Consider the following 12,588-nt stretch of genomic DNA (forward strand, 5'->3'; position numbering starts at 1 on the left):
AACGGGTGAGATTAAAAGCAATTGAAAGCAATTCCTATACGAAAATAAAATTGAATACTTGTTAACAAAATTGCACATAGCCCTGCACTGCTCGATCTTAAGTCACATCATAAAGAAAAACTTAAAAGCAATTGAAAGCAATTCCTATACGAAAATAAAATTGAATACTTGTTAACAAAATTGCACATAGCCCTGCACTGCTCGATCTTAAGTCACATCATAAAGAAAAACTGAGAGCATCAAAAAAAGTGTCATTACCGTAAAGAATGGAAACAGAAAATTTAACAAAAAATATACTGCATCAATTTTTTTCGTGATTCAATATTTAATTTGTTGTTAAATTTTCTGTGCATATTGATGCAAAACTTTTCCATATAGCGTGACAAATGTGTTTAGTATATTTTTCGTGGTTATTTTTTGTTATTGGAGCATATTTGATATATAACATATATAGCATAGTCGATTAACTTCTCCGTGTATTAAGTTTTTCGTGACCAATTGATATAAGTACGTTTTAATTGTTTTTAATAGGTAGTAATTGGTAGAGTAATTAGTGAATAATGCATAAAAGCAATTAAAAGCAACGGGTGAGACTAAAAGCAATTCCTTTGGTGAAAATAAAATTGAATACTTGTTAACAAAATTGCACATAGCCCTGAACTGCTTGATCTTAAGACACATCATAAAGACAAACGGAGAGAATCAAAAAAAGTGTCATTACCGTAAATAATGGAAACAGTAAATTTAACAACAAATTTTATTTTGCATCAATTTTTATCGTGATGCAATATATTTTTTTGCCACTAAACAGAAAATTAAAGATGCCACGACACGAAAAAGAGAGCAAACTAAACTGGAAAGACAATAACATAAACCGCATTACGTACTTTTTTCGAACTTTTTTACTGATGCAATGCTGATAATATTTGAAAATAAAAACTAAATTATTCTTTCTTTCAAAGAAAAACTTAAACTATCACTAATAAAAAACTCCAGTCAAGCGTTTATCAACGCTTGGATACGATAACATATTTTTTGTCCATGACGCACTTGCACTTGAAAATCAACACGTCTCCGCCCTCAATACTATTGGCAACACAAAAACTCGTCCAACCTTTTCCGAACATCACATTTGGTATGAGGTCGTCTGTATATTTGAGTCTCACAGGAATGATATTGTCATAAGGTTCGCACAACACGACGTAATTGTGATGTTTCACTCTAAGGAATTTACCAAAAATATAAGGTAGTTCCTAAAAAAAAAAAGGAAAAAAACTGTTAAGAAAAAAAAATGTTAATGACATACAAAAATCCTTTATTATAGCATATATAAACCTCTAAATGAATAGCATCAAAAAAACAATAAACAACCTTCGGTGATTTCGTCGATCCATATCCAGCGATAGGAACTTCAAAGGTACAATAACACGATGCTGCCGCACTCATGGAATGATAGGGTGGATAATCAGCTGGAGTAATGTTATGAGCAAAAACAAAGATTTGAAATCTACTTCCACCAAGGTACTGGAAAGCAATAATCTTACTTCCACTAAACTCGTAGAATAATCGCAATGCACTCCAACCATCTGTCAACAACGACCGACTAATTGATTTGTTGAACATAACGTTATGAGTATTCCCATCACCATCTAGCAAGTGCCATTGCTCCGGTAGCTCGTAGAAATATTCAGCAACAAAGAATGGTTGCAGTTCTCCGACATCCTAGAAGTTAGACAGTGTATTAAAAAAATGAAAAACAATTGCAAGCTGATTTAAACAACAACAAAAAATATTAAATCCAACCAAAAGAGAATTTAATTTACAGACTCCGTTCATCTTAGAAGTTTACGGACTCCGTTCATCTTATTTAAATAGCAAAAGATTAAATCATCAAGTGAAACAAACCTGATTTTGTACATGCACTGTGAAGAACGAACATTTAACTTAAGTGGTAAAATTTGGGGGAAACTTCACCTTTAAACGCAAATCTTCCTATCACTCTATTTCGGATAGCAAATTAAAGTGAAAAAAATGTATGTGTGAAACATTGTAATGTCAGTACGAAGAACACCTTTTGATCAGCAATTAGTGTAGGGGATTGTTGACCGACTTTATTTGCATTAAAGACGTCTTCAATTGCATTAACTAAGTAATATGTGAGAAAATTTGTAGACTTTGAATCAACGGATGTGATTAAGTGTGAAAATAGAGGTTGAACGGATGAGATTAGATTAGTCATTAGTACATGTTTAGGTGGGAAAAATGCTAGGGATTAGGGCAAAGAAGAGTGAATTAGGGCAAACATGATTGCCAAGCAAGTCTAGCTTTTATAATAAAGGATCATCTGATAAAAAATTACTCCTTATATTTTTGGTCCTCTCTCGCTTCTCCTCTCTAAACCTAGTCAGAGAAGTGATTTAGCGTCAACTTTGAATCAAAATCACCCCTTCAATTTCTCTCTCTCCTTTAGCTAAATAAATATTTGCCGTATATTTTTAGTCTTCTTTTTTTGTTTTTATGATTTCATTGTCTTATCGCAACGTTATTTGTTTTGATTCAAATTGAAAGCTTAACGACTTTGATTTTGTATGACGTATTGATGTACTGTATTAATTTGAATCAACATCGTTTATTTTTGTAAAAACAATTACTCTATTAATCATAGTTTAGTACGGACGAACTTCTTTTTTTGAGGCATTCAACACGGACCACCTGCATTAAAAAAAAAAAACACAGACCACCTATCATTTTTTTGTAAATGAATTGGTTCCTTTGAAATCCTAGAGCGTATTAAATGTGGACGCTATTAAACGGCACGAAGTTATAGAAGCTACGTAACTAGTAGAGTGAAGAAGACCCTTATCGTATTTAAAATTGAGAAACTTTTTCATATTTACGTATCATTTTAAAATTGATTATTATTTTATTAATAATATCCTTTAAGTTGCTTTGCAGCAAAAATACTGAAATGTTGGGTGATCGGTCACATAAATTAAGAAATTTGGTAATAATATTAAATTTATTAATACCTAATTTTCTATCCTCAAATGTATCCTTTAAGAAAAATAATTATTTCATTTATTATATCATAGTATGTAAATTGATATATGAAGTGTGAGTATTTAAAAGTTCTAAATTGAATGGAAGAGTATATATTAAACATCATATATAAGTGAAAAAACTCGGCCATACATACCTGATGTTTAAATATTTCCATTTAAAAGTTCTAAATTGAATGGAAGAGTATATATATTAAACATCATATATAAGTGAAAAAACTCGGCCATACATACCTAATGTTTAAATATTTCCATTTAAAAGTTCTAAATTCAATGGAAGAGTATATATATTAAACATCATATATAAGTGAAAAAACTCGGCCATACATACCTAATGTCTAAATATTTCGAGTGAAGATGTAGTGTGAAAACTCACATTTTATGCGTGGTTACTCTTTATCCTATGTGAGATCCATCCCAATTGTTTAAGCTACCCAAAAGTTTCAATGATTTATTACTTACATACAAAGAGGTAAAACAAGAATAATTCAATAAAAAATTAATTAAAGAAGTTAAACATTTGAAAAGGATAACATATATAAGAAGAACAATTTTTGTTAAAATTACTATATATTGCTACATATAATAAAAATCTTCTAGACTAGTCACTCATGTCTTGCTCTATATGTTCAGTAATAAGTGTGTCAACATAATCACATTGGATGAGAGATGACATGAACATATGTTTACAAGTTGATTTGTAAGATTGAGTTATTAGACCTAACCCGAATTCTAAGATAATATCTCAGTCTATCCATGATTCATTGACCCTATTAGGTTTTGGATATGCTATTGGACCACTCGGGTCACGCTTAAGATGTCCACTCAGGAGTGTAAGCGAAAATGTGCGTTAATTAGGAGTCTCTCATATTAGATGTGATATGCGATACAATTCTCACCTTGATTACAAGCTGGTTTTGTAAAGCTGAATTAAACTCAACCACAAATTTTAGGAAATACAAGTAAAATTTTGATGGTAAGATTACATAGTTGCGAATTTTAGTTTTACATAAACCTTTATATGCTTGATCATTTATATATCACGATGACAATAATAAACCGATACTGACAACAATATATATTGATAATTTATTCCAAAGTAAAGTCTAAACATTTTTGTGCATGCGACCAGATGGATATATAGGTATATTGGAAGTTTGGAACCCATCATTTCTCCAAAATCAATTCAGGTATCATTCAGTCGTTTTCGTTAATTATGATTGTTTCTAACTCAAAACATGTACTATAAGGATGGGAAGATTAATTAAATGTTAAGAATAAATAAATAGTAATTAATAAAAATCAAGAGAGACGATGCATAAGTTCACGCAAGATTTGGGTGTAATAATAAAGGTTCTAAATCAGATTGGCTCCATGCTTCGTTGAGAATAATAATAATAATCATGGATGCAAGCTTCTCATCTAATTTTGTCATAATCCTTGAGCTCTAACAGTTAATTAATAAATGACACATAGAGTGAATCACTATTAAATACGATAATTCAGCTGGGAGTTGATGAAGACTTATCAAATCATTAGCTTTGAAAATTTGCTAGTAAGCAAAGAAAGCTGGTAAAACGACATCATATCTTTTCCATGAGCAGATGATTAATAGAGTGAACACCCTCATTTGCTCCCTGAAAAAAAAAAATATGCAATACACTTATCTTAGTTCCCGAAAAAAAGTAAAGGCACCATTTAGCTTATTAAAAAAAAAAAAATATCTTACTGGGAAAACTTAGTCCTTAATTATTGTAAAATTTAAAGGGAACGACATATGTCACCGTTTAGTCTAGTAAAAAGTATTAAATTGGGAAAACTTAGCCCGTAAGTGTTGTAGAATTTTAAAAAAAGACATGTGTATTGTTCAAACTGAACCATAGTAATATCTAAACAATCCTATTTGGAGTAATTAGGATGTTGGTTTGTGTCTAGCAGTAATCTTTGAGATGCGAGTTGTGAAGGGGGATGGGGTACCTGATAGCTAGCACTATGACGTTCAAATTAGTATGAGATCGAGGAGTGAGAGGTAAAAAAGGATAGATTGTGCGTGCCTTGTGTTGTGGTCTAATGATCTTTTTATACAATTGAGGGAAGAACCGTTGGATTAGCCGTTAAGAAACGTTACGATCGACGGGTATCATGTTAAAAATGTTGATCTTAATGTGAGTTTATGGTTAGAGGCGTTACGATTTCATAAGAACCCTAAGCTTCTGACCGTTGGGGGTGTTTGACAGGTGGCTCGTAGTATTTGATGTGATTGGGTCTTCTCTGCAATTGGTTATATGTCCATTATGTTCAAACCAAAGAGCTTTGAACTCTATATGGAGGGTATCGTAGTCAAAAGCGTAGGTTTACATGCGCTAAATCTAGATTAAAAGAAGCATGTTTGCAAGCAATAAACCTTTGAAAATAGAGTTTTAGAATCCACAAGAATTTAAGAAAACTCTCTGAAATTTTATTGAATGAATAAATTGTCTCTTTGCCTACAACTGAAGTGTTTAAGGCCCCGTTTGTTTTAGCTTTTTTTAAAATAGATTTTTATTGTGTAATAGTTTTTTGCTACAATTTTTTTAACAAAGAAATTTTTAAGGAAAGTTTCAAATGAAAAATATGTTTGAATAGTTTATCTTAAAATGTAATTCTAAGTATTTCATCATTTTGTTATAATTTTTTTATACTAAAATTTTGAAAAAGTCTTTAAAAAAAAAGCTATTTCAAATAGTTTTTCATAAAAATCATTTTTTAAAAATGTCACTTTAGAAAAATATGTGATTTTTACTATTTGTCAAAAAAAAATATGTGATTTTTACTATGTAAAATCTCTAACAATGAATATTTAAGCTAGTGAATACCAAAATCTCATTTTTAATTTATGCTAAATGAGTTTGAAATAACTTCTACTATTTTTGAGTAAATTTCTAATTTGTTAAATCTAAAACAAACGGACCCTAAATCCTTAGGAAACCTTAATAGACCAAAAATCCAAAACAGTAATTATTAAAATTGACCTGAAATAATAAAATTTAATTTTCGATCTTCAGATAACTAAAAATATGCTTTGCGAGAATCAGAGAAGAGAATCATATAAGGGTTTAATTTGTTAAAAAACAATAGAGGACAAGATTGTAAAAAACAAAAGAGGACAAGAATGTTTTTAAAATAAAATTTAATTTTCGATCTTCAGATAACTAAAAATATGCTTTGCGAGAATCAGAGAAGAGAATCATATAAGGGTTTAATTTGTTAAAAAACAATAGAATACAAGATTGTAAAAAACAATAGAGGACAAGATTGTTTTTATTTTTTATTTGCGAGAATCAGAGAAGAGAATCATATAAGGGTTTAATTTGTTAAAAAACAATAGAGGACGTAAAAAACGAGTGTTTTTTTTTTGGTTGTGGCTGGGATTTAAACCCCAGAGGGTTTAATTTGTTAAAAAACAATAGAGGACGTAAAAAACGAGTGTTTTTTTTTTGGTTGTGGCTGGGATTTAAACCCCAGACCTTGCATATTTTATGCATTGTCTCAACCAGTTGGGCTAAGCTCACAAGGACATACGAGTGTTTGTCACACTGGATGTAGTATAAAAAAATTCTTTTATTAAAAAATAAATAAATTTCTTGCCACTTAAGCAATAAATCAACACTACGTATTCATTGTATAAAAGGAAAAAAAGAGACAGATTGGTTGATCCGATTTATTTTTCTATGACTAAAATATTTTTTGACATTTCTCATAGACGAAATTTGATCTCACTTTTTTGTTTCGGAACCAAATTTTTTTTTTGACACAAAACAAAAGACATTCATTCATATTGATAGAGTACATCGATGCAATACAAATTCGCTAAAAACAAAAAGGATGAATCTGTGAACAAACTCACAACATCCATGTTAATAGCATAAAACGGCAAAGTACATAAGCCTACAAATATGACTATATTAAAATCACCGGAATAGTCATGCCTCCGGATCTGCAACGTTGATGACGCCAAAGTCATTGGTTGGATCTGCACTGGATCGAAGCTGATCTGACAATCTGATTTGAACAAACACTTGAACAAGAGGGAAAACAAACAACGCCGTACAAAGACGACAAACAAAACAGCGTCACACTAAGACGACGAAAACCTAATTCTATGTGAAAATCACTTATTTAAATAAAAAGGAAGGAGAAAAACAATGTAGATGGATGATTTGGGGTCAAAAATTGACCCTAAACCACCCTTCTCTTTGGTGGATGAAGAAGAAGAAATTAAGGTTTTAACTGACGGCTAGGGGAGAAAGAAAAATAACTAACTGGAACCAAAATTATTATTTACTCTAATTAATATAGAAGACAAATTACTACTTGTTCATCTTAATTTTGAGTATAAACATGCATGAGGTAATTCACCAAACACGACAACGACATCTTTCAGATAGATTAATAATATATGACTCTTTTTTCTTCCCTATTAATTTGATTATTTGTCTGACAAACGAATAGTAATGTAAGTCTACGGTTTTATTTCCGCCCACAAATTTACGTAAGCAAACGACTTATAACCGATGGTACTCAAAACTCAAAAGAAAGACCAAAATTAAGATGTCATCAAAGACAATTAGTAACATAGAAATTAAAGGATTGTTGAAAGTGTATATTTTTTTTATCAATATTTTAATTTTCATGCAAGAATGAATGAAGTTTTGATAAGTAAAAGTTAGACACTCATGACGGTGAACGATTATTCGTCGCTTTCTATTGTTGTCCCAAGTCATCGCTTGCATGGTGGCCTCCACTTTTTATGTTTTCATGTTGGTTTCATTTTGTTGCTCTCAATTTTGAATAGATATTTTCTCGGGCACTTTATGGTTATTTTTTTTACAAGGCACCTATGACTCCGGAGAGTTACATCCATTAGAATATAGAAATGGATGATAATAATTTTGGTTTTTGAATGTGTAATGAATGAGCACAATAGTATCTTAATGTAGTCCAATACTAACATTCAGGGCCTTCTCTCAAAAAAAATAAAATTCAGGGCCGTTCCCGACAATTTAGAAGTCCAGTTGTAATCTTGACAATTTTCGTTAAAAAAAAAATTAAATAAAAAATACAACGCCACTTATAGTGATAAATAATTAAGTTGTAGTAAAATATATTAGCATTGGTTCAAACATGACTTTTATCTACAGACAAATAGATTTCCTCAACAAAAAAAGACATTTACCTACGAAAAAATGACATTTAGTGACAGATTTTGTCGTAAGTAAAAGCGTTGTGTTTTTATCCTACACCCCAACCATTATGGGTTTATTCCTACAAATATTTGAGGCCCCCGTAAATTGGAGGCCTAGTTCCATAGAGCTCCTTGCTCTTGCCAAAGGAATGACCCTGCTAACATTAACTCTTATATATGGATTGATACGACAGTATGCAAGTACTTATAAAAAATGATATGTATATTGAAGAATGAGTAAATATGCAATTAGCCCCATGAAATTGTAAGTTTCGTCAATTACCCCCTGAAATTAACAAAACGTCAATTACCCCCCTGAAATTGCACAACGTTAATCAATTTACCCCCTCAATTTCGTCAATTACCCCCCCTGAAATTAACAAAACGTCAATTAGGTATTTCACTTTTTTAACATTTTTTAAAAAATAAAAAAAAATTATGAGGTGTCAGTGCCACGTCACCCATCGTTACACAGTCAGCATGCCAAATCATCAAATGTGTCCAGTCAGATGCTGACTGTTGGTTGTTGGGGGGGGGGGGGGGGGGGGTAAACCAAAGAATCTTTATTTTACAGGGGGAATTTCCAAGTTTTTTTTTCCATAGGGGGGTAAACCAAAAGACCCCCAAATGGCAGGGGGCTAAAAGCCTATTAACCCTATCTAATTCCATGTTGTTCCAATCTAACTTCTTCTAACAATATATGAAAGTTGAAGTATAGCAAAATTTCATATTCGTCCTTTTTAAAACTCATGATCTCCTTAATTTTACGTGCATAGTGGCCATTTTGCAAATTTTTATTTATTTATTTATTTTAAAATTAATTATGGATAATGGTCATTACAACTGTAACAAATTTTCACAGATAACTATGAAATTAATTAATTTGTTAAAAAATTATGGATGGTCATCACAAGTCTAACAAATTTCACGGATAACTATGAAATCAGTTTATTTGTTTTTTAAAACATGACTTAAAAACAAATATTATGAAACTATCTACAGATATAACAAATTTCCACACATATTTGTTTTCTACTTAAAAACAAAAAGGTGTAACCAACATTTTCTCTTCAAAAAAAATTTGTAGCTGATTTGTACTTCCACGAATAGCTGAATATAACAATTTTCCACCGATATTTGTTTTTTTGGATCCAAAATTAATAACTCTTTGAAATACAATTAATTTCAAAATATTATTTGTTTTTTTTAATCTATTAATAATATATAAAAAAATTATTTAAAAAAATGTGATATATAAAAATCGAAATCAATCGAAATTTCAATAATTGTCCTTTTTAAAAGTCAATATATATTATCGTAATTATGGACGACTATATTTTCAATTACACACAACAAATTTAAACATTTACTTCTACTATTAATCTACTACTTCTACTATTAATCATCTACTGCTGCTACTACTACTATAATTACTAATAAGAAAATAAGAAAATCTTACTCGAGTAAAATTTTATAATTATCCTCGATTAACCTCATAATCCTCTTAATTTTATGGATTCAATCGTCATTTTACAAAATAAAAATCTAATTTTTTCATTTTTAAAAAATTATTATATATATTTTTGTTTATCTTCCAAGCCTAACTAATTCCCTATGTATCGCCATTTTTTATCACTTTCAAACCTAACTAATTTTGTATATTGTCATTTTGTAATTTATCACTTCCGATCCTCTGTATCGCCATTTTGTAGATTTATCACTTTCAAGCCTAACTAATTCTTTTACTTTATCACTTCCAAGCCTAACATTAGTTCCTTGAATCTTGCAAATAAAAAAGTCAATTTGTTTCTTCTTTCTTCTTATTATTATATGATTCTCTTTATTTTTTGAATAAATTGCACAAAAAATCCTCGATTAGACTTCTAATATCATTAATTTAGTGGGTTTCACGGTCAATTTGTAATTAAATAATAAGAAAAAACAGTGTATTATAGCATAAATATAGGAAAATTGTTTATGCTACTCTTTTATGCCATAAGTATATAGGAGAATAGTTTATTTTCATCTCTTTTAATCTCTTAATCTTACTAATTTGCATATAAAAACAATTAATAGAAACGCTACATTAATGTTAATATTTTTAATATAATCATTAGTTTTCAAAATTTAATCATGTCAACTTTCTTATATCGGTATACTTAAAATTTGATTTAAGAGATATAAGCACATAAATTCTACAATGAGTGTGGTGTAAATATTTAACGACATTTTGGAGAAACAGTACAATGATGTTGATATTTTGAAAAAAGTTACGAGTTTTCCAAATTTTATCACATCAACTATCACATATCGTTAATTAATTTTTTTTTTGTATATATAAGCATAAAAATTTTAATAGAAAAATTAATGAGTTTCCAAAATTTTATCATATCAACTTTCTCATATATTTATATAAAAAATTATTTCCGCACATAAAACACGTAAAATCTGCAACGGGTGCGGTGCAAACATTGAACGGTGTTTTGCATATAAAATAAAAATTTATTCAAAAGAAACACTATTAATGTTTAAATTTTGACAATATTAATGAGTTTCCACAATTTTATCATATCAACTTTCTCATATATTCACATAAAAAATTGTTTTTGCAGATAAAACACATAAAATCTACAACGGGTGCGGTGCAAACATTGAACGACGTTTTGCATATAAAATAATAAGTCATTTAATATATATATTGATGTTGATATTTTGAAAATAATCATGAGTTTTAAAAAACTTATTTTATTGACTTTCTCATATATGTATATAAATTTTTTTTTTCGCGTACATAAAAAAATAAAATCCACAACATACGCGATTCAATTATTTAACATATTTTTCTATATATAAGTAAAATATATTCAATAGAAACATTATATTAATGTTGATAATTTTCGTTTAATAATTTTAAACATTTGACAATATTAACAATGTAATTATTTTTTATATGATTACCGCAATGTTATGTGACCCGTGCGGAAGCACGGGCCTATTACTAGTACTAATAAAATATAAAGTATAATTATTAGGTTCGGTTAAGTTAAGGTGTGAACGGGTCCAAGATAACCATTGAAATCAAAGTTACTCAATACAGTTCATTTGAACCACCTTATTGACTTGGTAACTCGGCTTAAACCCCCCGTTAGCACTTAAGGCCACATGGTTCAGGCAGGTTTAGCCGATTACGACCCAATGTGCCCAACTCTGGTGAAATGAATAATTAAGAGTGTTACAGGAAAAAGAAAAATAATTGTATAAAAAATAACAAAATTTATTGATTGTTTTTGTTTGTATAAAAGTTAAAATGTCAAATAGAAAGGAATAGAAGGAGTATAAATTAATGTGGTTTTTGACCAAAATAAAATAAAATAAATTTACGTGGTTTGATGTAAAAAAATCAAAAAGTCCAAATATCTTATTTGAACTTGTATTAATACTTGCGTGACTCATAAGGAGAAAATTATGCTTAATCGTGTATTAAAATATAATGATAAAAGAGTTATTATGTTCATATGTTTTGAAACAAAAAGAAAATGTAAATTAATTTATATGAATTAAAAGGAAGTATAAACAACTTGCTACTAATTATACATGTCTATATATCTATCTTATATCATCATCATAATTCAATCTGTATACGAGAGGTTCATTTGATTTTTGTCCCAACTTCTATTGAAATACACGACTCTACGAGAAAGGATCCACATTCCTTTTATGGACGGTATACCTCCTAGACTCCTACCCATAACATGTGAACAATGTGAGATTTCTCTTTATAGTAAATAAACATAAGAGTGTGTCTAATATGCAGCTCCCAATAATAATATACGGAGTATTTTATAATAATAATAAAAGATGAAGGAAAAAAAATAATATATTACTACAATTTATCAAAATAAAAGAGTCTATCTTTACATTCAATCCATTCTAGATATTGTTTAATATGGATTGAATGTAAAGATAGACTCTTTTATTTTGATAAATAAAAGAGTCTATCTTTACATTCAATCCATATTAAACAATATCTAGATATTTTTTTCTGTGGTGGTCGAGGTTTGAACCCCGGACGTTACAAATTTTACGCATTGTTCATACCAACTGAGTTAAGCTTACGAGGACAAACATCTAGATATACTCTTATCTAAATAAATGCATTAAGTTTTGTCCGATATTTTTTTTTTTTTGCTTAAATATGTTTTTAGTCCCTATAAATATGTCAACTTTTCATTTTAGTCCCTCTAAAATTTTCCTTCGACTTTTAGTCCCTCTAAAATTTTCAATCACTACTTTTGGTCCCTATTT

At 29.5% G+C, this 12,588-nt stretch overlaps 1 protein-coding gene across 1 annotated transcript; it reads right to left on the reverse strand.

Moving 5' to 3' along the window:
- Positions 1–986: 986 nt before the first annotated feature.
- Positions 987–1,697, reverse strand: LOC146920068 (uncharacterized). Its single transcript, XM_085710700.1, has 2 exons — positions 1,372–1,697; positions 987–1,253 (listed from the first exon to the last, which is right to left on the reverse strand). Exons 1-2 carry the CDS (start codon positions 1,621–1,623, stop codon positions 1,008–1,010), a joined length of 498 nt encoding a protein of 165 aa, XP_085566826.1. The 5' UTR covers positions 1,624–1,697; the 3' UTR covers positions 987–1,007.
- Positions 1,698–12,588: the final 10,891 nt, after the last annotated feature.

The sequence above is a fragment of the Medicago sativa genome, chromosome 5, assembly GCF_051527215.1.
Source record: "Medicago sativa cultivar Bolivia chromosome 5, Bolivia_mono, whole genome shotgun sequence".
Classification (NCBI taxonomy): Eukaryota; Viridiplantae; Streptophyta; class Magnoliopsida; order Fabales; family Fabaceae; genus Medicago; species Medicago sativa.